The sequence below is a fragment of the Podarcis bocagei genome, assembly GCF_964188305.1.
Source record: "Podarcis bocagei genome assembly, chromosome: 17".
NCBI classification, from domain to species: domain Eukaryota; kingdom Metazoa; phylum Chordata; class Lepidosauria; order Squamata; family Lacertidae; genus Podarcis; species Podarcis bocagei.
Window position 1 is genome coordinate 19,703,599 of NC_138143.1, and position 26,759 is coordinate 19,730,357.

The window sequence follows — 26,759 nt, forward strand, 5'->3', positions numbered from 1 at the left end:
AGGTAACTTGTGGGTTGACCTTGATTTTAGGTTCTGAATGTGCATTCTAGGATATGCTCTGTTCACACGGGGGCCAGAGAGACTGGTTGATGCTAGGTCAGTTGTTAACTCATCACACATGGAGTTATATATCCATAACTTCCTTGCTGCACAGTTCTGCTAAGGAACGTGAGTAATGGCAGATTAACTGCTTTCAAACTCCTTGCGCTCCATTGCTGATACTTTCTTCTGATAAACTCTTGAGTTTCTTGGAACAGTTTGAAAAGTACTGCAACAGATGAAGAGGCTCATCAGTTTGCTCACAGCATGAATGAATCTAGCTAGCTGGGATAGATCCAGACTTAAGTCATATGCAGAGTAAGCCCACTGGAACAATGAGACTTAAGTTACTCATAACTTAAGCCACATTGGTTTTAATTAGTCTACTTTAAATACGACAGACAACGTCTTGGATCTAAACTGCTCTTTGTACTGCCGGGCTGTTCCAAGACATAAATCAGGGCAAGCAGATTCCAAGAAAAATGTCTGACTCCAAACCTTTTTCAACATTTTTAATTAAAGTAAAAAGGTAAAGGTACCCCTGACCATTAGGTCCAGTCGCGGATGACTCTATAATGCAAACACCTGTGGGGTTGTGCTGCTTTTTGTGTGATATTTCAGTTGCTTAAAAGCATGAATTATGATTGATGCAACTTTATATCGTTTTGTAAAACTCATTTTATTTCATTGACAGCATTGGTCTCATCATACAGTTGAACTCTTAATTTAATCACACACATAACTAAAATATTCTGCAAATGCATTGACTTTGACACTGCTAAAGCCCACAGTGGTAGAATTTGATCGGTTGATGGGGCAGAAAAAGAATGATGTAATCTAACCAATTACTTGCTGAAAAACGTTAACCCTAAAAACACTACAAAACAAACCATAGTCTTTGTCTAAATTAGTGGAGGGGAAACTTCCACATACCATCACAGACCAGTTAAGACACATTAACTGTGCTCCTTGGGAAACTGTTCCGACATAAAACTATACCCACTTCAAAGCAGGGACACCTGAACAGTCAAAAAGAAGCAGCATTATTTATCAGTTTCTAGTATCTGTTTTTTGCTGGGTTCTCAAAACAGAGTTGAGAATGCATGACAGACGGAGTTTCTATGCCTGTGTTTAATAAACTGTTGAAATCTCAGGCCAGCCATGTTTTATTCAAAACTTCAGAAGGAGAAAATCAGTTCATAGTGGCCACCAGATGTTTTGGCCTACAACTCCTATGATTCCTGATCACTGGCCATGTTGCTAGGAGCGGTAGACCTAAACATCTGGAGGGGACCAGTTTGGGGAAAGGCAGCTGCAAAGCATATGTACTCACCTTTCACTGTCCGTAAAATAGAATGCTCCCAAAAATATTTTATCACCATCAGGGTGAGCTGTTTAAGATCCAGACTTAGCAGTATTGTTACCTTCTGTAGATTACCGTATTTTTTGCTCTATAAGACTCACTTTTTCCCTCCTAAAAAGTAAGGGGAAATGTGTGTGCGTCTTATGGAGCGAATGCAGGCTGTGCAGGCTGCTGAATCCCCAGAAGCCAGAACAGCAAGAGGGATCGCTGCTTTCACTGCGCAGTGATCCCTCTTGCTGTTCTGGCTTCCGAGATTCAGAATATTTTTTTTCTTGTTTTCCTCCTCCAAAAAGCGTCTTGTGGTCTGGTGTGTCTTATAGAGCGAAAAATATGGCAATCTGTGAACAGGGACCCCAGGGCCTCTCTGATAAACTCCCATCAGCTTTATCTTGTATCCTGGGACATTAACCGTTGTGAAATTCAACAGAGATCTCTGGCCAGTTTGCAGGCTTTGAACCCTCGTTTATATAGACTACTTTTAAAAAGCTGAGCTTCCAGTGCATCTTCTACCACTATGAACCATGGAGAGCAACAGTCGACCCCACCCACCCAGAGTAGTGGCTTAGAATTTGGCCGCTTCATGCCTTACAAAGCAACTCTGTGCAATGAGACAATAGCGATTCACCAAACTGTATTAAAGCTGTCCCTGTTGCCTCAACGCTCTTCCAAAATCTTACCCAGAGTGGTTCCAATCAACCCAATCAGGTCCCTGTTATTTAATTCCCCTGGGGTTACATGTTAAAATAAATTCTAAATGCCAGGTTATTGAAAGAGACAGACACAAAGAATTTCGTCCTCAAAACATAAATGTGCCATCCGCTGGCATGGTACCATGGGCGCTAGGCTCAGGAAGTTGAGTATCCAAAACATTGCTTAACATGTGGAAGTTCTCAGCTTGCTCTGATCCTGGCTTAGGTTTGAAAATTCTTGAAATAGCAGAAAGTTAAACCAGTAAAGTGTTGTTTTTGAAATGGAAACAGTAATCTTTACCACTTAAATCCTGAGCGGTAGAAGTGGGGTAGCTCATTTGCTGTGTTGTGTTTAAATGTACAATGTTCTTGTCAGGATTGAGGTTAGGGGAAACTGGTTCTTGCCAGTTTGCGGTAGAAACCACCTCTACCTAACAGTGATGAGATCTGCCCTCGTGAGATCACAAATCCATTCCCGTAGCACTTCTGCATATTAGAAACCTTCATCTTTAAATAGAAAAAAATTACATTGATATTGTGATTCAAAACTTCACATTTTTGTGTTAACTGTAAAAGTTGGTATTCAGACCATATGGGAACAAAAACACGTGCATATCAAAAATAACTTCTTGCAGATTCCCAACATCTTTCGATGCAAGGTTAATACATGTTGCCTTGTCCCATCAGTATTTTTAAATCTTCGCCTCCTGTGGGATTAGTTTCCAAATTATTGATTTTCAAAAAGTCAAAGAATTACCAGTTAGTCAAAGGACAAATAAATTCCAAAGCTATTTATATGATCAAAGACTGGACTAAATTCCACAGAAGGCACATGGCGAATTCTACAGTACTCCTTTCGTTTTCTAAATTGCATCTCTAAAACTGTGTCAGTAAACACTGGTTAATAGGCTTAGCCGTGGATATCTCTTGGCTGTTTGCGGATGTCACCAATATCAATTTCACTGGCTAAGACTCGGTGACAATTCATCTGTTTACTAAGCTTTGGAGGGTGGGTATTTTATCAGACACCAGACAAAATGGAATGAGTCTAACATCATCATCTTAATCATTATTCTTGCAACATTCAATCATTATTCTTGCAACATCCAACAAGGAGTTTGTTTTTCATATTACGAGAAGGGATAAAATTAGGAATGAAGGACAGCAATCGGAAGAACAAGACATGTACGTAACCACTCCAGTCAGCCACACATGCAACTTATCAACTACAGATCTCTTGCACTTACAAAGTGCATCACTTTTTAACAAGCACTGGGATGCCGCCTTAAAGCCATGCTACTTTTATCATTTCCTCAAACAAAGGTCTCCTTTCCCCCACTCAACATTGAAACCAGTATCACAATCACACCAACCACCAATTTCCTGGTAAGTGAAGTGTCAAGAAAGAAAAACGTTTTAGTAGAAAAATAATTGAGGCACAGCGGCATTTCGAAGCATTTGCCAGGTCATCTTGAATAAGGTAAAAGAAGATCTAGAAAGCTGCATAGGTGATCACGACATGTACTATGGTCTCATAGTGTAGCTCTCACTGAATCACTATAATTGCAGTTCAGAGGTGGGCGTGCGCAAGCCAGCTCTCTAAAAATGTCCTACAAGTCACTGATTTCAATAAACATGGTGCAGCTGAGTGACGCTTATAGGGCTAACAAATTGGAATTCCTTATGACTCATTATCTCTCTCTTTCTGTCACTCAGAAGTTGTCACTGCCTTCCTTTTTTAAAATAACAACAATAATAATTCTCCCTAAGTCAGGAACAGGAATTTGTGGCACTCCATATGTTGGACTACAAATCCTATCAGCTCCAGCCAGCATGTCCAATAATAAGGATGTTGGCAATTGTAGTCCAATACCTTCTAGAGGGCCACAGGTTCCCCATACCTGCGCTTTTTGTTTCCTTAGTGGGCTCTGCATGCACACACAAACTGTGCCTTCCAAATTCTGAAATGTATTACAGTTGTATCTTGGATCCTGAAGGTCTTGCAAGTCCAACGTTCCGGAAGTGAGTGTTCCGGTTTGCGAATGTTCTTTGGAAGCCGAACGTCCGGCGCGGCTTCCGATTGGCTGCAGGAGCTTCCTGCAGCCAATCAGAAGCCACGCCTTGGATTCCAAACGTTTTGGAAGTCGAACGGACTTCCAGAACGGATTCCGTTCAACTTCCGAGGTACCACTGTATTTAATCCATGAATCTCATGCATCAGAGCATTCTCTATGGCCTCCTTTCAGAAGCTGCCATTGCTTCTCACTATCACGAGTTGGAAAACAACTTTTTATACTGTGTGTGTGTGTGTGTGTGTGTGTGTGTGTGTGTGTGTGTGTGTATATATATATATATATATATATATATATATATATGAGAATGAATATGATTTGGCATTTCGTTTCCCGGTTTGAGTGAGCCTGCTGCCAGGGAAAAGTAGAGAGAAAGCCCCCACAGTTTTTATCTGGGACCTCAGGACTGTGGTGATCATTGCAAGTGGTTTCAGGACTGAGTTAAGGTCTGTAGGTATCAATCCTAGAGAGCTGTAACACAGGCAAGAAGCACACACAAAACTCATGGTGTTTTGAAAGTCGCCACCTTTCTAAGGCATGACAGTTTCAAGTGGAAAAAACAGTTTGTCTGTTCCACTAGGTAATTGATCACTTCCCTACCTGAGCTCTGGAAAACAAAGATTGATGCCTAAAGTATAAATCTCAGTTTCTGGTGTATATATATATATATATATATATATATATATATATATATATATATATATATATAAATGCACATCATCTCTTTTTCCCCTTTTAGGCAAAAAACAGGCTGAGAGTTACTTTCTAAGCTGATTTTGAAAAGGCAGCCAGATACTCTGCTGAGGTCTTTAACATGTACTGTACCCGAAAACAATGTATTTATAACCACAGTTTAACAATAGTTGGTTTTGAAAGTACACCAAGAGACCAAACTTGCAGTAAAGCTTTAAGAGCAGGAAGGTGGACGGAATCGAATTGTAGTCTGACGAGTTCCTCCTCACTCATTCAGGGAATACGGAAAAAAGAATCATTTTGTCCTTTCTTTCCAAGTCATCCACATCATTCCAAGGAGGTACTGAGCAGCATTTTTAGGGTTAAGAGCATACACAACTGTGGGAAGGTGTCTGTGAAAGCAATAAACTCCTGTCCCTGACGGTTCCTGCTTTTTAAGGATTAAAGGAGGCAAGTTTTCCCTCTGAGGGCTGGTGTGTCCTCTAGGTCTTCTTTAGTTAGCAGGAAATTGTTTTTTTTCGTTCATTCAACAGTGGTTCTTCAATGACACATCCGGGCTGTCATCTCTTTCTGTAAAACAAGGGAAGCAGTTAAAGTCACAAGTCGCTCCTTTAACATATCACAAATCTGGGCAGGTTTTTGACACCAGCAGCGGTTATTCTGTGCATCTCTACAGCGCTGGGGAGCCAAGCAGCAGGGGATCTGCTGTACATAGAGAAGGCACCATGTTCAATTCTCAGCATCTCCAGGAAGACTTGGGAAAGATCCCCGTCAGGTATCCTGGAGAAGTGTTGCATGTTGAGGTGCCCAAGCCACCCCCCAATAATTCACACATCAATTTTGGTTTGGGTTTTTGGCACGATTTTGGCCACAACTTTATTTAAATACACACAAGTGAGTGGTTGCTTAGGCATTGGTTCCGACTATCTGTCCTTGCCCCAGGGACAGAACTGACTTCTGGATTCCAGCGGAAGCCAGTGAGGGAAACAATTTTGGGGAGGAAATGAAGCTGGGCCTCAGCTCCTCATCTGTCACCCTCATGCCCCCTGGGGCTTGCACGGCCCAAGTCCAATGCCAGGGACAAGGACGAAAAGAATGGCAAGCCCCTGGATTCCTTTAACGGAATTCCCTTTCCGCACCACCATTGGAGGGGTAGGCACTTACCCTTCCACCAACCAATCTGAACCAATGCCTAACCACCAACCTTACAAGTTGTGATGATTTGCTACGCAGAAGGCAAAAACCAAATGGCACCAGCCAATCAGCCAAATGGACAAAATTCCTACCAGGCCCCTGCCTCAAAGCAGACGACCCCATGACAGGCATAGCAAGGTCAAGCAAACAACCCCCCCAATACAGGGAGGGTGGGCGGGTGATCCGCTGCAAGCAGCCAAGATGATGGCCAAAGTTGGACGTCCAATATTTAAAACCTCTGACCCCTCCTTCAAAATTGGCAACAAGCAATTCTCCCCAGCAACCCAATTAACCAATTCACTGCCTGGGTCACTCTGCAAATCCGCCCAGCAACACTGGGGTGGCTTGTATCCCCCACCGCAACACGTGCTCTCTGCTAGGGAGAACACGTTTTTCCAGACTGTGTCAACAAGTAGAGGAGAGTCTCAGGCCTGGGGGGTGAAACACAAATAGGCTCAAAAAAAGGTCCCCAATCCCATGCTGAGCTAAATGGACCAATAATCTGGCAAGGGGCAGCCATTTCAGGCGGGGGTTCTGTTTCCGACACTCCACATGCATTATCAGAGAGCATATAAGCGCCCCCTGCCCCATTACGCCCTACCCCACTCCCATTCTGCGTTCTTCTGGGTCAAAAAGGACCTGTGTGTCAATTGAACACGCCTAAAATAGTCACCACTTGTATAAAGCAGCTTCATAACATTCTCTGTCTTCTCTCTGCCATCTTCAAGGGCAGTATCGGGAACCAGCAAATTCATGTGCTACCCTTTTATCATTCTGACAGCTCTAATGGGTTGCTTAATTTCCTAATCTTTTGCATCCTACCTTAAAACAAGGAAATTAGCTGCACAGATATCAGGCAAAAAGCATTTCAAGATCATACAGTGGGATTCCTAATATGCCAATAACCCCTCGTTGGAAGTTAGTTTTCCATCAGGGAGTGGCAGCTGATGGAACTGCAGTCAAATCTCCAATGGAATGGGATTACACCTTAAGTGGGATAAACCATAGGTAACAAATAAAGAAACTGTATTGTACAAGTCAGGCAAATAAAATGTGAATTTTGCTGTTTGCACTCCCCATTTTGAATTCAAATTAAAAGCCAGCTTCTAATCTAACCTTAAATGGGTGAATTTTAGGGCCTTGGTTGTGACCTGCAATTCCCCAGCTGAGGCTGGGAAGGAAGAGACATTCTTGAATTGGCATCGTTTCTTAGAGGGCTTTATGTTAGGCTAGGGCTGTGCAGAACAAAGGCACAGGGACATGGGAAATTGCCCTAATGCAAGTTTGATCATTGGGCCGTCTATCTAACTCAGTAATAATGTCTACATTACAGTATTAGTCTGTGGATCTGGCAGAGGACATTCCTGGGCATGCCTGGAGATGCTGGGAATAATACCTAAGACCTTCTGCCTGCTCTACTACTGATCTATGGACCAGCTGAGTCCAGTAGCAGCCCAATAAACGTCCTGTATTTGCTGCTTGAACAGGACTTCAAAAACAAAGCAGTCGCCAAATACTCCCTGGTGCCATGGCTGGTGATCTTGAGCTTAGCTTGGTGGATCTACAAGTTGTGCAGGTCTGGTTTACAATGTCTGAAGACTTAGGACAACAGGGAAAACAATGTATTTTGCCTTGTAACCACCACAATACTAATGGACACATGTAAGTTCACAGAGCTGCTTCTTACAGGTAACAGTGGTATTAATATATGACTCCTAATTCTTTCCCCACACAGTGGGGAGAAAAACTAATAAAACCAAGCTGGTCCTCAAAAGACACATATCAAGAGTCAAAAGCCAGGGTTAAGTCCCTGTGGGGAGCATAGCTGTCAACTTACAGATTCGAAAATAAGGGGCCAGCAGCCTCGAAAATAAGGGATCAGCAGCCAAAATAAGGGATTTTCCTAGCACAGGTATGTTCAACTTCTGAGGCCCTCCGAGCCAAAGGCAGAAAGCCCAGCCAGCAGCCAAACAAAGCCTCAAGCGGTGGTTCCCACAGCATAGCATCCCAGCAATGAAAACCACTGTCACCTCTCCGCTGGGAAGCGCTGAGCAAAGGCGAGTCCCCAGGCAACGCGGCCAATTTGATCGGCACAAGGCATGCAAGCTCCACCCCCCGGTCATTCTTAGACTCCTTATTGGGTGAGCAATGCAGCCAAGCAACACAGCTGGAGCCTCCCTCCTCCCTGTCCGGCAGGGAGGGAGGGAGAGGAGCTGCTTCCTTTGAAACCCGGGAAATTTAAGGGACATCATCAATAAGGGACAGCAGCAGGACACGGCGCTGGGATAAGGGACTTTCCCACCAAATAAGGGACGGTTGACAGCTATGGTGGGGAGTTCCACAGTTCATATTTGCAGACGGTGCAAAAACTGGAATTGTTACTGCAAATAGGAAGCGACCGAGTGCGGGATTTCTGAGGAATAGTCGACAGACTTGCCAAACGATACTTTCAGATCAGGGGTCAGCAACCTAAGGCCCATGGGCCGGAAGCAGCCCGCAGGGGTCATCTGACCCATCCCCGAGCTGCCCCCGAACTGAGTTGCCCACTGTGCTAAACCGGCGCAGTGCGGCGCCGAAAATTGCACCTGCGCAGAGGTTGAAAATCGCAATCCGACCCATGGAGGGATCTCTGCGGAACTGATCCGGCCCAGGCAAGAAAAACCTTGCTGACCCCTGCTTTCTGATGTTTCTCAAATGGACAAAACAGATTCCAGCATCAGCTCCTGTTTGTGTTATTTTGACTTCTAGCCACTAAGCGGCGCCAAGCCTATTGCTGTGGCTGGGAGATGAAACTTGATGCGGGACTATTTTTAACGGTACAGCCTTCCAAAGAGAGATGAATTACAGGTGGTTACTTGCCCACTTTTCCAAATTCCCTGTTTCGATTCAAAGGTGCAGATGCACCCTGAATGAGGATGTTGGAATTAAACACATCTGCTCCACAAAACAGCTTTTGGACCACTCCCGGCCTTCTCTCCCAATCATTAAAAGATGACCCTCTGTGAGCTTCTCTATTCTGAAATACCCTGGGAATACAAACAGCAGAATATCTGGAAAACACTGCCCTGCAAAATAGCTTTTGCCTCACTCACTCCAGATCCTGTCCTCAGACAGTCCCAGGCTCAAATGTTTATGATCAAAGTACTCCTAACTGGCTATCCCAAGCTTTGAATGGGAAAATAAACACACACAAAATAAGATTCCTATCTGGTTCTGTATCTGAGTTAAACAAATGCTGTCTCAGCTGTATTTTTAAGATGTAGGCATCTTAAAGCCTTGAGTTTGTAAAGGTTTGAGTAATTAAACTATGGTCTTTTAAACTCGGGGGGGAGGGGGGAGTATTATTATTTTTTGTTACTACAGTGGTACCTCGGGTTAAGTACTTAATTCGTTCTGGAGGTCCATACTTAACCTGAAACTGTTCTTAACCTGAAGCACCACTTTAGCTAATGGGGCCTCCTGCTGCTGCCGCACCGCCGGAGCATGATTTCTGTTCTCATCCTGAAGCAAAGTTCTTAACCTGAAGCACTATTTCTGGGTTAGTGGAGTCTGTAACCTGAAGCGTATGTAACCCGAGGTACCACTGTATAGTAAGACATTTTGTGTTTTTATCTTGTAAGCCGCTCTGTGATCTTGGGATAAAGGGAGGTACAGAAATTAATTAATTATCATCTCTCCCTTTGCTGCAAGTGCACTAAAGGGCCATACCAAAGTACCCCTCTCTTTTACAGCTTCTGAGAGCTGATTTATGCAGAATGAGATGAATTTTCTGCCTGCGCAACCATTACCTAGGAACCAAGTGTAATGGTATCAGTCTATTATTTTTTAAAGATGATTAAAAAATGACCTAGAAAGCAAAGCTGTCATTCACCACTAAGTCATTCTGATACATGTCTTCTCTGTAGTTTCTATGCCTATAAAATGGGGGAACATTATCTACCACTTCAGGTGCGAAGGGTCGGTCTCGATCCTGTCCTCCAGAGCATCTGGCTTCATATCAGCATTTTGCCATAGCTTAGGCTTCCACAAGTTGGTACCCTCCTCACATTTTAGTTGCAACTCACATATGTGGGACACACATGGTCTACAGCATGAGTAGGCAAACCAAGGCCCAGGGGCCAGATCCGGCCCAATCGCCTTCTAAATCTGGCCTGCGGACGGACCAGGAATCAGTGAGTTTTTACATGAGTAGAACGTGTCCTTTTATTCAAAATGCAACTCTGGGTTTTTTCTTTCCAAAATATAGTCTGGCCCTCTACAAGGTCTGAGGGACAGTGGACCGTCCCCCTGCTGAAAAAGTTTGCTGTAAAGGTAAAGGGACCCCCGACCATTAGGTCTAGTCGTGACCGACTCTGAGGTTGCGGTGCTCATCTCACTTTGACTAAGCCGCTTCTGGCGAACCAGAGCAGCGCACGGAAACGCCGTTTACCTTCCCAACGGAGTGGTACCTATTTATCTACTTGCACTTGACGTGCTTTGGAACTGCTAGGTTGGCAGGAGCAGGGACCAAGCAACGGGAGCTCACCCCGTCGCAGGGATTCATTTCCCCTCCTCCAAAATATAGTTTGGCCCCCCAAAAGGTCTGAGGGACAGTGGACCGGCCCCCTGTTGAAAAAGTTTGCTGACCCCTGGTCTACAGCAGTCTCATCTTCCTAGAAGGCATGCCCAGAGAATCGGGGGGTTCTCTCCCAGCCCCACCTGAAGATGCCAGGGGTCTAACATGGGGCCTTCTGCGTGAAAAGCAGATGCTCTGCAGCTGGAAACATCTGAACTGGAAACAGACTAAAAAGCTGCAGCGCAACAAAATGACTCAACCGTCTAAGCAAACCCGTGAGCCTACGCAGACCCAAATGAAAAGACTCTGTGGGCTTGTGAATGTTTGCAATTTCAAAACAGAAGCAGATTTTTCCTCCTCGTTTAAATCATTCCGTGCCCATAAAGGCCAATCAACAAAGGCACCAACACAAAGCCGTTTGCTAAGTGAAAAACAAACACGACACACTCACATAATTCCAAATGCCAGCATTGCAAAATTACAGTCCCATATTTAAACATCCAATTAATTATGAAAGCAACGTGGACGTGAGGCAAAGCAAACCTGCGCACAGATTTTCAACGTGCACGGAAATAAGCAGCTGCCTTGGTATTTAGCCATCAAGAAATGCAAAATGTTCCCTTTTTAATTATATACTTGTTGCAACCTGAACCGAGTTCTCCTTAGATCTATGAACATGGCAACAAAGATTTAATGGAGAAGATTCCCGCGAAAGTCTGAAGGAAATGCTGCTCATTCGCCTGGATGGAGGACGATATAGACTGGGTGTGGAAAAACTTTGGCTCTCTAGATGTTGTTGAACTATGACTCCCAAAACCCAGGGCCACTGGCCACGCTTCTGGGGCTGATGAGAATTGTAGTTCAACAAGATATGGAGAGCCAAAGTTCCCCACACCTGATATAGAGGGTGCGTGTGTGTAGAAAGTAGCCTACTGTATGAAGGTGAAATGCACATCTCAGAGGCACGCAACCTCTGGACTGTTGCCCAGAATGACATTTGGCTCTGGGACTAAAAGTGACTCCCCAATAGTAACACGAGCAGCCACTCTCTGTGGCTCTTTGCAATTCCCTGCAGAAATACTTTGAGCAATATTCAACTGAATTAGTGCAGTTACGGTAGAATTATCTCTACGAACCAACCCCTAAATATGCTCCAAAACAGATTTAGAGGGAACGCTGGGAGATTTCTCCTTGCACAACACTACGACAGACTTTGTATTTGCATATTTTATTTTTGATATATTTCTTTCCCCGAATTCCTCCAAGCACACATGTCAACTGAGGGAGGTGGGTAGCACAAAATGTGGTGATTACTCCTATTTATAAACACAGAATCAGTATCTGGCTGAGTGGAGGCTCGCGTTGTGCGCAGCTCATGTGCTATAACCGCAGCACTGCCCCCAAAACCTTGCAGAACCGGTCAGCAAGACTCTCAGTACAGTGGTACCTCGGGTGAAGTACTTAATTCATTCCAGAAGTCCATACTTAACCTGAAACTGTTCTTAACCTGAAGCATCACTTTAGCTAATGGGGCCTCCTGCTGCTACCGCGCCGCCAGAGCACAATTTCTGTTCTCATCCTGAAGCAGAGTTCTTAACCTGAAGCACTATTTCTGGGTTAGCGGAGTCTGTAACCTGAAGCGTATATAACCCGAGGTACCACTGTACGATGATGCTCTTCCTCCATCGATCCATGTCCCTGTTAGCATTTTCCACCTCTTCCCTTCACCTGTGAGCTCCGTCCATAATCACATGGTCTCCCCCCCTCCATGCAACACATATCTTTGATGTGGAGATTACCTAACAGAATATACACACCCCTTGACTGTAAGAAAAACTCAAAGAGTGTTCAAAGAAACCTCTCAATCATCATCACATTCCCGTAATTAACGCCGGAAGGCAGAATGCACCAATAATGCTAAAAATAATGAAATGAACTTAATTTTCTTTTTTGAAAAAAAATATCTCACAAACAAAGGGTGAGGGAATTACAGTCACGGCTTGGAGACTGTGGACTCTCTTTGCTTGGCGGTTTTTCTGAGCAGAAGTTGGATGGCCATAATAATGATAATAATTTATTATTTATACCCCGCCCATCTGGCTGGGTTTCGCCAGCCACTCTGGGCGGCTTCCAACAAAAATTAAAAATACATTAAAATGTCACACATTAAAAACTTTCCTGAACAGGGCTGCCTTCAGATGCCTTCTAAAAGTCAGATAGTTGTTTATTTACTTGACATCTGATGGGAGGCGTTCCACAGGGTGGGTGCCACTGCCGAGAAGGCCCTCTGCCTGGTTCCCTGTAACCTCACTTCTTGCAGAGAGGGAACCTCCAGAAGGCCCTGGGAGCTGGACCTCAGTGTCCGGGCTGAAAGATGGGGGTGGATGCATCTGTCCTGGATGCTTGAGCTGAGATTCCTGCATTGTGGGGGGTTGACTGGATGACCCTGGAGGTCCTTCCAACTCTACAATTCTGTGATTCACAGTTGGAAGCCAAAGGCACACAGAGCATGCCTGAAGTTTTCTGAAACTCACTGGGCTCAGTAAACTTACTTCTGTTCACTGGGAAGCTCCCTTTGTGAATCCTGCCTCCCCACTTTGTAATTGCTCAACAAGCACTAGGAAATCCATAGAGACAACAATCCTGTTCTTTATTTTATTCTCTCTCTCTCCCGTCCTTTTCTAGGAGGGGATGGGAGAGCCTCTTAGAAACAAAAGGGAAAAACCAGGACTAAATGAGTGAGCGACAAGTTAATAATTGAGCAGTATTTAGCATTGCATAAAAAAGATTAACCTTGTTGGGTCAGTTTCATGGGTATGGAGGGACACACTTGGAACAGTTTCGTTCTTAAAAGACTGCCTTGTACTACGCAAATACTAATATTTTGAGAGTTCCCAGCACTTGAGCAACAATGTGCTTCTCTCATGAAATGGCTTGCCTCAGAGGATGAGGTCTGGTAGGTGTTTAGACTTGAATATACCTCTCCCCCCCCCCCTGCCCCCTGAACCTTGAGATAAAGTTTCAAAGTACGCGTTGGGTACATAAACTTGGGTGTACATTCTCAGGCCCTTTGCAACCACGTGTAGATTTCCACATAGCTAGAAGGTCCAACAAACAGGTGATGTAGTCGTTTGTTTACTTTATATTCTTAATCAAATATAAAAAGTTAGCTGCTTGGTAGCGTCTTGCTTTGGCAAGGAAAAACCAGAATCTGCTTTCGAAACACTCCTTGCTCTTTATTATGAATGATTTTTCTTCCTCCCCCGAAATACAGCTCCATTACATTAATTAAACTTAGCAAAGCAATCAACTACAACTTGTAGATTGTGCAATTGTAGCTGGATTCGGTTAAAAGCCAACACACTGCCGTGCGCTCGCAGGGGGGAAATTATTCATGCCGTACTTAAGCAATATGATGTGCAAGCTTTCTTACACAGATGGATTGGAGGGGTGGAGAGACAAACAGGACCCTTCTGGGTTGAATGAAAAATCGATCTTGATACTCCCAGCAGGATCAATCCAATTCTGGAAAGACTTACAAGTCCCAGGGGAACTGAAATTACATCTGAGGCATGGGTCAGTGCCATGACTTCCCTTCACAACAAAATACACCAAGGAAACTGACAGAAAACTGGTAGGGCTGGTAGAAAACTGGTAGGGCTCTATTGGCCCAGGAGATCTGCAGGATAACATAATCTGGAAAGCCAACAAAAACAGATCTTTGGTTTCTTCATTTTGCCCTGGAACTGCAGAACTGAAGAGAGACTCATTTTCACTTCTGCCACCAGTGAGAAATCAAGGTCCATGTTGAGTGGAAGACTGGCCTGACCAAAAACCTTGACCAAGGAAGGAGCAGCTGCCCCTGTTGGCTTTGCATTTCCCTCCGCGACTTTTAAATAAATAAAGCACTAAACACTTACCAAAGGCTCCAGTTCCTTGCGGTCTATGAGGGTGAGCTCCGTCACGAAATAATAAAAGTGCTTGTAACAGGTGTTGACGTGGGCCTCAGCCCCCATGATGATAATGCGGTCAAAGTGGTGGATGTAGACGTGGACAAAGACCCGGAAGAGCCGGCACAAGATCTTCTTGCAGATCTGAAGGAAGTTCTTTGGGAACGGCACGCCTGGGAACGGAAAAGGAGAGGAGGTTGAGATCTCCCACCCTGTCATGTTGGCGGTTGTTGTAAGTATAGGGAGGGTGATCCGATGCACACAGCGAAAAGAGGAAGCTCAACGCTGCGCACAGGGAATAAACAGCCCCTCAACAGTCACTCATAAAATTGCAACACCAAATTATCCCCTGCCACTGAGGGGTACCCAATCAGATTTGTGGCCATCTATACTAACCCACCCAGCAAAAGAGGGATGTCTTGGTTGCCCCCACCACAACCCACGCTCTCCATGAAGGAGAACCCGCTTTGCCAACTGGGCATCCAGAGATCTCCACGAGGTCGCAACTGGACCTGCGCCAGTCGCAAAATGCACCTGGCATCTGGCTAATTTTGAACACTGCTTCTATAACAAAGAGGACGGTGCTCCTTCAGAAGTAAATCAGCCGCGAAGCACAACCAGTTCTCCAGAACAGCCTACATATATTGATTTGATTTCAGTCTATTTATTTATTAGATTTGTATAGTGTCCTTCATCATAAGATCTCAGTGTGGTTCACAGAACAAAAGACAAGTAAATAAGTAAAGCAAAACAATTTATATTTGGGTAATTTACATTTTCCCACTTATTTGTTTATTGTTATTATTGTTACAGTGGTGCCCCGCAAGACGAATGCCTTGCAAGACGGAAAACTCGCTAGACGAAAGTTTTCCGTTTTGGAGGTGCTTCGCAAAACGAATTTCCTATGGGCTTGCTTCGCAAGACGACAATGTCTTGCGAGTTCCTGCTGGTTTTTTCCCCTCCCCCCCTTTTTCTAAGCCGCTAAGCCGCTTATCAGCTGATCCGATCAGCAGATAAGCCGCTAAAAGCCGCTAAAAGCCGCTAATAGCGCTAATCCGCTAATCCTTCAATGGGCTTGCTTCGCAAGACGAAAAAACCGCTAGACGAAGAGAATCACAGAACGGATTCTTTTCGTCTTGCGAGGCACCACTGCATTTCAATTTGTATACTGCCCTGTGCCCACAGATTTCACAACATAATGGCTCCATTCTTCCCATTGTTAAAAATCCACACTGGCAAATAGCCCATATGCACTTAATAATTCCTGGTGCGTCGTTGCAAAATAATAATCATGATTTAAAAAAGACTTAAAAGTGGCTAAAGACGAAGACGAAAACTTATACGATAATCTCCAACAGCGGAGATCAATTTTAACAAAAGCACGCACAGTGGGCAGACAAAGAAGGATAAAGACATTAAATTAGATCACTGAGCTGCTGTCATTATTAGGAGAAGAAAAGATGCTTGGTGGAATTTCTGATCTAGCAGCTACTTGCTGAAATAGAAGAAAAGAATTTACTCCTGGATGAAGCAACTGGCTGTAGTTCAAGCAGCACTACTGACTCAGCCAAGATCCAGTCTCTGAACAAAGGAGTATGACAGAGAGATTCGGTTAACCGGGAGTTTACAATCCTGGGGGGGGGATCCAGCTATATTCCCCCCACCCCCTTTACAAATTGCCAAGTTATTACACAACAGATCTGCGAGCTTTCCAGCCACGCACTTCAGGCTCCTAAAATATCATCCTCGCAGATGTGGTGGCAGGCCTGGAAAGAACCTGAAGCTGATCTGATTCAACTTCCAGCCCTACGGCTGGAGAGCTCATGGAAGCTGAATCCCATTCACGCTGCCACAATAACTCCTGTACTGAGTTGCGCACGCGTTTGTACAAGTCCGGACCTTTTCTAGGATGGACAACAATCTAGAGCATGGGTAGGCAAACGGAGGCCCAGGGCCCGGATCTGGCCCAATTGCCTTCTAAATCCAGCCTGCCGACGGTCCAGGAATCAGCGTGTTTTTACATGAGTAATTTATATACTGCCCTATACCCAGAGATCTCAGGGCAGTTCACAGAACAAAAGCAAAATATAAAACAAAATATATAATCAAAATAAAATCAACAACCCAAGAAAAGCTGATGTTATGAAGTTAGCATAAATTAAGATCTACTTCTAAAGACACCCTGAGGACTCATTACATTATTATTTTTCGGTACGGATTATTATCCTGATCCATCCAACGTTCTTTCGTTATGGAGAAGGACATTTCATTCGCTGTGTGCGTTCAGTTTTCTTTACCAAATCACAGAGCACCCTCACCTCTAATGGAGAAATTATATGCCGTCAGCTGTGATAAACACCAGCTCAGCAAAGGACTGTGAAAAGCAGCTCTAATGGCCTTAAAGCACAGAGAGCCGCTGTCAACTCGTGGAGCAGTCCTTCATTTGCGCTACCCACACCTCTCTCTCTTGAAAAGCCCCCCCTTTCAAAGCAGATTTTCACAAGGCGATTCGTACAGTATCCCAGTTAACACAGATATATGTTATCCCTTGGGGCCAAGCTTGACATCTGAAGCAGAGCAGCAGATGGACAAATGGCTTGCTTCATTTGTTTCTCAGTACAGTGGTACCCTGGTTCTCAAACAACTTGGAACCCAAACATTGCAAACCTGGAAGTAAGCGTTCCAGTTTGCGAACTATTTTCGGAAGCCGGATGTGCTCCGCTTTTGAGTGCTACACTTCTTGTTATGTACTAAGCATGGGGAAGAAATGGAGGCAATGAGAGATTTTATTTTCCTGGGCTCCATGATCACTGCAGATGGTGACAGCAGCCATGAAATTAAAAGACGGCTGCTCCTTGGGAGAAAGGCGATGGCAAACCTAGACAGCATCTTAAAAAGTAGAGACATCACCTTGCCAACAAAGGTCCGTATAGTTAAAGCTATGGTTTTCCCAGTAGTGATGTATGGAAGTGAGAGCTGGACCAAAAAGAAGGCTGATTGCCAAAGAATTGATGCTTTTGAATTATGGTGCTGGAGGAGACTCTTGAGAGTCCCATGGACTGTAAGAAGATCAAACCTCTCCATTCTTAAGGAAATCAGCCCTGAGTGCTCACTGGAAGGACAGATCCTGAAGCTGAGGCTCCAATACTTTGGCCACCTCATGAGAAGAGAAGACTCCCTGGAAAAGAACCTGATGTTGGGAAGGATGGAGGGCACAAGGAGAAGGGGATGACAGAGGACAAGATGGTTGGACGGTGTTCTCGAAGCTACCAGCATGAGTTTGACCAAACTGCGTGAGGAAGTGGAAGGCAGGAGTGCCTGGCGTGTTCTGGTCCATGGGGTCACGAAGAGTCGGACATGACTAAACAACAACAACAAGTCCTCAGGTACAGACACTTACCTAAGGGATCCGATGCATTTTTTTGGTTAGGAGATCAGCAATTTCACATTTGAGTTAAGGACTCTTGGAACCCAGCGATTTGTTTGTTTTTAAAGCTGTCCCTATTGCCTCGAACTTGGTCTCATTCCCACTATTTGCCACAGTTCCTCCGATTCCCTTTTTGAGGACATGACAGAGGTCTGTCCTACATTTTCTGAAGCTAAGGTGTTCCAACTTCTCTGCAATTTCCCTTCCCTCTTTTACCGTGCCTTATCAAGAAAGGGGGGCGAGGGGGGGGAAGAGAAAATCATGCAAGCAGAAGCCATTTGAAATTATTTCTAGCTACTCCATAGCACCTGAAAAGCCGCAAGCTAAAACCACAAACATTTTTTAAACCACCCGTGCTATTTTAAAATAGTCACTTTTCTAGGTGCTGCCTATCCCTGGGCATTCAAAGCACTAATGGATCAGGGTTTGCATATGCACCAACAAGTTTAAGCAGAGATCAGAATTTGGCAGCCAAGGCCATGTACTTTGCATTATAATAAAAGAAAGAAAATGCACCAAACACATTGCCCCCGAATTTGAAAATTTGGAATGACTGAAGGTCAGAGCAATTGCCGGCCTGTAATTCTTTTTTTTTATAGAGTAACTGTGTTCTTCCCTTACATACAGCTGGCTACACAAAGCTCAATGCGCAGGCACATTAAGCTACACAAATATCAATACCGTCGTTGCCCTTCCTCCTAAAAACACAGAAATAGAGAGGGAGGAAGGGAGAAAGGAGTTCAATAATTAGATGTACAGTGGTAAGGTAAAGGTAAAGGGACCCCTGACCATTAGGTCCAGTTGTGACCGACTCTGGGGTTGTGGCACTCATCTCACTTTATTGGCCGAGGGAGCCGGTGTACAGCTTCCAGGTCATGTGGCCAGCATGACTAAGCCGCTTCTGGAGAACCAGAGCAGCGCACGGAAACGCCATTTATCTTCCCACCGGAGTGGTACCTATTTATCTACTTGCACTTTGATGTGCTTTCAAACTGCTAGGTTGGCAGGAGCAGAGACTGAGCAACGGGAGCTCACCCTGTCGCTGGGATTTGAACCGCCGACCTTGTGATTGGCAAGTCCTAGGCTCTGTAGTTTAACCCACAGCGCCACCCGCGTCCCATGTACTGTACACCTTTATGTCCCAGATATGTTTAACACATTCTCTATCCAAAGCCTACCAGGTAAAGAGAATTTTTGGCCAGCAAAGCAAGAAACATCTTCAAGAGGTGAGGAATGGGGAAACAATCTGTTAAGAAAAAGGAAAGCCTTGTCTCTGATTCTGGGAACTTCTCATACGGTTTCTGAAGTCTCAGTAATTGTTTGTATGTTATACATTTCAGTGGCTTAACTGGATTTTATTTTATTGGATATTTTCAAATTTGCTTTTCTCGGCAGCAAAGCAGGCCATGTATTGAAAAGGACCTTTGGAACTGCTTTTCTATTCCTGGAATTTTTCCTCCAATACTGCCCAATACTGTTTGACCTGACAGACCAAGGGTACTTTTTTTGGAATCACCCCTCACTTTGAAAATATGGACAAACAGTCCTAAATTGTATTGGCTCAAATATATTCCTGCAAGAAAATACCCTCAGCCTGAGTGGTTGCATCCAGTGGAGGCCCATTTAAATTAATGGACCTGATATATGTATATTGTACCCTATATTTTGCATGCCATTGTTACTTGGAAAATATCACAGGACACGTTTACAGATTATGCAACAATGCCTTAATATTGCATGGGATCTTCCCACACGGTCAGTTTCCTGTACAATAAATGCACATTCTCTGCACACAATTAACACGTTTTCCCTTGAATTAATGTTTTGTTGCAGAGATAGCTGTCAGCAGACTTTATTCTGCAAAGGCAAAGGAAAGACCTGGGCAACCAATCTCTTTCCTGTACATTTATAAGCAGAAATGAAGCCCAGTGGAACCAAAACATGGAAGGAAAGCATGTGCTGGGGGGGGGGGGGCGGAGAGAAAAGAAACCCTACTCTGTCATTTCCAAATCTAATTGCAACAGTCTTTTACTGCTGGATAATTACAAACCAAAGGCCTTTAAAGCCTCTGCTTTCAAAAATGTTTGCATTTTTATCGGCCAAAGAGTCGTTATTGCTTCCTGACAGTAAAGAGACCAACCTGACGCCCATTTCCTTTAGGCGACTTTGCATTCTCAGGAAAACATAAATGGGTCCCTCAGCCTAAACAGCAAACCAACCAAGATTGTGATTCTGAGCACATTTACTGTGCAATTCAGTTCCTAAGGAAGTCCCATGGAAAACAACGCTGCTTTTTTCCTTCCTGGTTCCTGGCCACACAGGTTTCTTTTTGCAAAACCTATTTTTAAAAATGCAACAAATAATTGGGATGCAGCAAATATGTAGGCATTACAGCAAACACAGTAACTCATAAAAGTGGGATTGCATTGAAGCAACAGAACAGCACATTATGAATATCTACATATTTATGGGGTTATTCATATCATGCGCTGTGAATGGTTGAAAATCTTTCTGTTTCCTAGCTGGAAGGAATACAATCTGAATACAAAAAATACCAATAACCAGACAGTGTTTTTATTCTGATGAAGAAACCTAGACACCTTTTCAAAGCCTCACAATAGCTTCGCTTGGATCCTGTCTAGACTTTCATTAATTGCGCAAAACATACATAAGCTCCCTAAACCATAAAGATGTACTATCACCAACCAATGATGTCCTCTCACTCACACCTGGGGGAATGTTTGAAAGAAAGCCTTTTGCCCCCCAGAGGTGAGGAATAATGATGTTCCTAGTTTGCACCAATTTCATTTCCTTCCTCGTGGGAAGTTTGGGATTAGCGCTGAAGCCCCGCCCCTTTCTGAACCATGAAACATTGGTGGCACTCTGCCAATCTCACTGACCTGTCTCCTTCACAGATGCCTTGAGGCTGAGCTGCCAAGATATTGCTCCAGCAAGCAGCCCATTTTTGCAAATTAACTCTGTCCCAAGCTGGGCTCTCTGCACATTTACTGTTTTGACACACACCACAATTGCCTCATTACGCAAATCATGTTCAGAATACCACAACCCACACGTAACTGGCTGTGAAGTAACACAACATTATATATAATAAAACGGTAATTGTCATATCAAAAAATTACAAAGCACAGTTTGTTGTGGCAATAACGTATCATATTACTATTAGCCTTCTATATGTTTTTATTGTCGTAAAGTCCAAGGATAATCAAACGAAAAGTGTAACAAACAAATGCGAAGGCAAGTTCGTTTGTTACACTTTTAAGACAGGACGATGCAGAAGGAAGATATCAGTATGAAATGGCATTGCCAACAGAAACTGTATGTTGTAATCGCTGGACTTGACAATCTTTGGACTTGACTGTCCTTGGACTTTAAATCAGTAAAAACCCTTACTTAAAAAGCCTGTAAGAAATACCCCTCACACTCACAACCCAGAAGTTCCGAAGAAGTGTGCATGCACACGAAAAGCTTATACCCAGAGCAAACTTAATTAGTCTCTATGATGCTACTGAACAATTTTTAAAATTGTTTTACTTATTTTGACTGCGTCAGACCAACACAGCTACCTACCTGAATCTAGAACCCAAAAATTGACATTCACAGATATATATATATATATTTAAAAATGAGGCAAGGACTTTGGCCAAATGCCGCACTAACACAAAAGTCACAATCGCCAAATTTGGAACTTGCCCTGGAAAGGGATTTCCTTATTTTTTGTATCCCACGAGTTCATTATTTCAGTGAGCTATAAATCCCTCGAGAGAGTGTCACAAAGAATTCTCTAGCCGTCCTCAATTTAGCTGTCAAATCTCCCCGTGGGCCATACTGGGAGAGCGTCATCATCCCCATTGCCTGCCTGGTCAAATAAATATTTTAAAATGGCCTTGGCAATCGGTGTAACTCAAACAAGGCTAGAGATACGAGAAGTTCTCTGTTTTTTTGGAAAAATTCAGTACCATCACTGCGTGTGCTACTGCATATCTGAACAATTTTCCAGCAGAAATGTGTGGTCTGACTTCGTGTGTGTCAGAGAAGACAAGATTAATGTTTAATCATTCTTTTTTTAAAAAAATAAAAGGGGAGAGGGGAAGGAAAAGGCTACCATTTTTAAAACAAGGCCTGTGTATTCAGAATCTGAGCTCTGATCTGCATCTGTGAGTCACTGATCTCAATCCACAGAAGCCAAATGGGTCATTTTATAGGTACCTCTAGTACCTTAAGATGCGCGTGGCGCTGTGGTCTAAACAGTGAGCCTCTTGGGCTTGCCGATCAGAAGGTCGGTGGTTCGAATCCCTGCAACAAGGTGAGCTCCTGTTGCTCAGTCCCAGCTCCTGCCAACCTAGCAATTCGAAAGCACGTCAAAGTGCAAGTAGATAAATAGGTACCACTGTGGCGGGAAGGTAAACGACGTTTCCGTGAGCTGCTCTGGTTTCGCAAGAAGCAGCTTAGTCCTGCTGGCCACATGACCCGGAAAAACTGTCTGCGGACAAACGTCAGCTCCCTTGGCCAGTAAAGCGAGATGAGCGCCGCAACCCCAGAGTCGTTTGCAACTGGACTTAACTGTCAGGGGTCCTTTACCTTTAGTAGCCTTAGGACCATTTTGCAGCTTGGTGTTTATCCTTGAGATTAGGGGAGGGGAAGTAGCACTTTGCCAGCTAGGTGTTAAACAAGCAAACACATCTGCTACAGCCTGTTGGTAGAATTCAACAGATGGATTTGGGGGATGATAGTCTTTGAATGCCACCTTATAGTCTATCACACCAAAACATACCACTGTTCCAAATGTTTTGGGCCACAATTATGCTGACTTCCTTTTAGACTTGCTTCACTGCAGAAATTTTCTACCCCTGATGTCTACCGTGTAAGAATAATTGGAATCACAAGACGGTCGCCGACAGCTGCAATGATTTCCTATCAACTTCGCCGAGCCCAGGTGAAATATGTGATTACTATGCATTGATCTCCCAGTGGTCTGTCCGCATTGCAATTTATTTAATTGCTCCCCGCTCCTCCCCCTTTCTTTGCCAATTCTTCTTGGCCCTTATTATGGTAACGCGCCATAAAACTTCGACTGGCTATAGGTCAACCTTCAGCATTGCCACGCTTGCAAAACAGCATCGATACTAAAAAAAGACATCACTGTAATCAGACTCTATCGAAAGGATAAGAAAACGGTAGCTAAACCTGGAGAGGATCCAACGCCCTGGCCTTCCTCGACAAAATGGTTGAAACAAATGCAACGGGAGCTCACCTCGTTGCGGGGATTCAAACCGCCATCCTTCTGATTGGCAAGTCCTAGGCTCTGTTGTTTAACCCACAGCACCACCCACATCCCCTAGCCCATTTGTAGAAGGAACAAATTGCAAATATCTGATGGACTATATGGAACTGGCAGAAATGACTGGCAGAATCCGAGACCAGGGAGAAGAAATGGTGGAAGAAGACTGGAAGAAATTTAAAGATTATCTACAGAAATACTGTAAAATTAATGAATGTTAAAATGATGTTGGACTGAAAATAAGTGGTTTTGGTATCAAGGCTAATAAGAACATGTAAATATAGATAGTTATTTGGATGAAAATATATAGTTATAATAGGTTAAGATTATAGAGTAAAGACAAATGAGGAGGTCAAGGAAATATGCAAATGAACTTAAAGATATTGAAAAATGGATTATTTCTTTTTAAGATATTGTTCTTTCTTTTTTCTTGCCTTTTTAATTTTTTTAACTACTGGTTTTTTTAGGTCTTTTTTGGTAATTTTCTTGTTAGCTGTTGTTCTTTTTTCTTTTTTGTATGTGTTGTGTAAAATCTTAATAAATATTTTATATAAAAAAACAAATTGCAAATATCACTTTAGCTAACGAATACTGCTGTTGCATTATGCAAATATATGCTTTTTTCCTATCGAAGGAGCAGTCAACTCAAACCGTAAAGCGTGAGACTCTTAATCTCAGGGTCGAGAGTTCCAGCCCCACGTTGGGCAAAGCATCTGTTGGCATCCGTCTGTCTTGGGAGGAGTGCGTCTGCATTGCGGGGGTTGGACTAGATGCCCCTCATGGTCCCTTCCAACTATACAATTCTATGACTTGTACATAAGAGAACTTCCACAGACTAAGTCATGCATATTATTTGTCCAGTTATGGCTACCCAATACTTTTAACCAGAAATAAAAATATATGCTCCACCACTGAGATAGGGTCACTTCCCTGTAGTGGAAGGAGCTTAAGGTAAGTTAAAGCAATGTATGGAAGATAATAATAATAATAATAATAATAATAATAATAATAATAATAATAATAATAATAAAGTGATCATTAGATATGAAAACTGTGCAAGAAAGTCTCGTCAAGGACTTCCGATTCCACCCAGTGAACAATTAATGGTAGAGAGAGTGAGAGACCTAAACCCATGGGTTGTCATACACCTGGAATTAAATGTCCAGGAAAATGGCAAACCATGTCAGAAGTGTGGATTTTGGGGGATTTACTTTAAAATAGCTCAAAAACTACTACTTCTTTTTCCTTTCTTTTTTTCAGATTTTGCAATAATAATAATAAAAAAAGCTCAACAACTTTGCCCTAAAATGCCCAACAATTTTTGCGTCCGGACGTTCACTCTTTGAAATATGGCAACCCTACCCAAGAGTAGAGCGCGCTAAGCCATCACACGACTCAGAAAGTAAAGCTAAACGTTGTCTTTATAAATTGTGAACTCCACTGCCCTGAGGAGGAACCGCAGTACAGTACAAAAATGTTTGTAGTCTCTTTGGATAAAACAACAGGTAGAAATGAATGACTGAACCAATATGTAGATAGGTGGAAGTCAACTCTCTGCCCACGAAAAGGTGAGCAATGCAAGTAGCATCTGCTGCCAGGACCGGAAGTTCTCTTAAACAGCTTACTGAATACAACGCAGGAAGTGTTCTGAATCATAGCGTTGGAAGGAATCGCAAGGGTCACATAGTCCAACCCCTGCAATCTCGGCAGGAATTACCTGGGAGGAATTAAATCATTGCCAGGATTGCAAATAAATCTTCACATAAAACTATAATTGCCTAGAACAGCATGTATCTGTGGGCGAATGTTATTCGGAGCGTGAGCACTCCGTACTGTGTTCTCTCTTCTTATAGTCAAGGGGATCCTTGACACCAACTTTAAACGACTGTCACGGTCTGGTTCACGGGCGATCGAAGTCCCAGCTGGGGACGTCGGGACCGGGGGCAAGATGGCAGGGTGGGAGCAGGAATGGGAGTGCAGAAGCCAGGAGTCAAGGAGCCAATGGTCTGAGGATCAGGAAGCAAGGAGTCACGAAGTCAGGGGTCCGAGGATCAAGAAGCAAGGAGTCACAAAGTCTGGGGTCTGAGGCATAGCTGTCAACTTTCAAATTTGAAAATAAGGGACCAGCAGCCTCACCTGTCCCAGGGACAGTCTATGGGATATCTAACAATCCGGGATAGCAGCGGGAAGCAGCAGGAAGCGGCGCTGGAATAAGGGGATTTCCTGCAAAAAAAGGGAAGGTTGACAGCTATGGTCTGTGGATCAGGAAGCAAGGAGTCACGAAGTCAGGTGTCCGAGGATCAAGAAGCAAGAAACCAAACGCAGCAAGGCAGGGAACATGTTGCTGTGGCATAGAGCTGAAGGGAAAATGCTGACCTTATATCCCTTCCCAGCTCTTGCCACCAGGTGCTGTGAGTTACCAATCGGCCTCACCTGTGCAGCCGCGCCTTGCCTCTTCAGAACAAACATAGGAAGTCCCCAGTCCTGCAAAGTCCTATTGGTCACAGGGCCTGGCTCCTGCACGCACTCCTGACAACGACATCCTTGGGAAAAGGGCTGCTAATTGTAATCTTGCTAGAGTTGGAAGACAATTAGAAGTGAACAGATGATTCTTGGGCATGCTGGAAAAACCCTGCCCTGCAGCTTCAGCAGAAGGAATGCAAGTATGACATTATGTGCCCAAAGAGGTAATTAATTAAGCGCTTGGATTTCAACTAGCTCATTTCAGCTAGTTGAACTGAAGTTCTGCGCTTTATATTTCCTCTTGAGAGAGCTTGGAAGATTTATTTCTGCTTCACAAAATTGGCTGAAGTGAAGATGATTACCCCTCTCTATTTCTTTATGTATTAATAAAAGTATTTCTATACTGACCTATCGCAAAATGCATCACACTATAAAACATCGTGGTTTTTTAAAAAACAAGCAAATAGATAAGCCAGGCATCCCCAAACTCGGCCCTCCAGCTGTTTTGGGACTACCAGTGGCGTAGCGTGGGGGGTGCAGGGGGGCCCGGGCGCACCGGGCGCAACATCTGGGGGTTAGGGGGCGCAAATCCACGGGTTAGGGGGCGCAAATTACTTGCCTTGCCCCGGGTGCTGACAACCCACACTACGCCACTGGGGACTACAACTCCCATGGTCCCTAGCTAACAGTACCAGTGATCAGGGATGATGGGAATTGTAGTCCCAAAACAGCTGGCGGGCCGAGTTTGGGGATGCCTGAGATAAACTATGCCTTATGCGGAATGGTTGAAGGAGCTGGGCATGTTTAGCCTGGAAAAGAGGAGAGTGAGCCGAGATATGATAGGCATCTTCAAATATCTGTCACACAGAAAAGGGAGCAAGCTTGTTTTCTCCCGCTCCGGAGGGCAGAACTCGCACCCATGGCTTCAAGTTACAAGAAAGGAGATTCTGACTAAACATACGGAAGAACTTTCTGACAGTAAGGGCTGTTTGACAGTGGAACGGTCTCTCTCGGG

At 44.0% G+C, this 26,759-nt stretch overlaps 1 protein-coding gene across 3 annotated transcripts in view; it reads right to left on the minus strand.

Annotated features, from left to right (window-relative positions):
- Nucleotides 1-693: 693 nt before the first annotated feature.
- Nucleotides 694-26,759, minus strand: part of MOB3B (MOB kinase activator 3B) — a 96,443-nt gene continuing 70,377 nt past the window's right edge. For all 3 annotated transcript variants that reach the window (XM_081177040.1, XM_081177038.1, XM_081177039.1), the window contains exons 3-4: nucleotides 14,526-14,728; nucleotides 694-5,426 (exon numbers count right to left, since the gene is read on the minus strand). In XM_081177040.1, coding sequence (XP_081033166.1) covers nucleotides 14,567-14,728 — 162 coding nt within the window. In that variant the 3' untranslated portion in view covers nucleotides 694-5,426; nucleotides 14,526-14,566. The remainder of the gene's footprint in view (nucleotides 5,427-14,525; nucleotides 14,729-26,759) is intronic.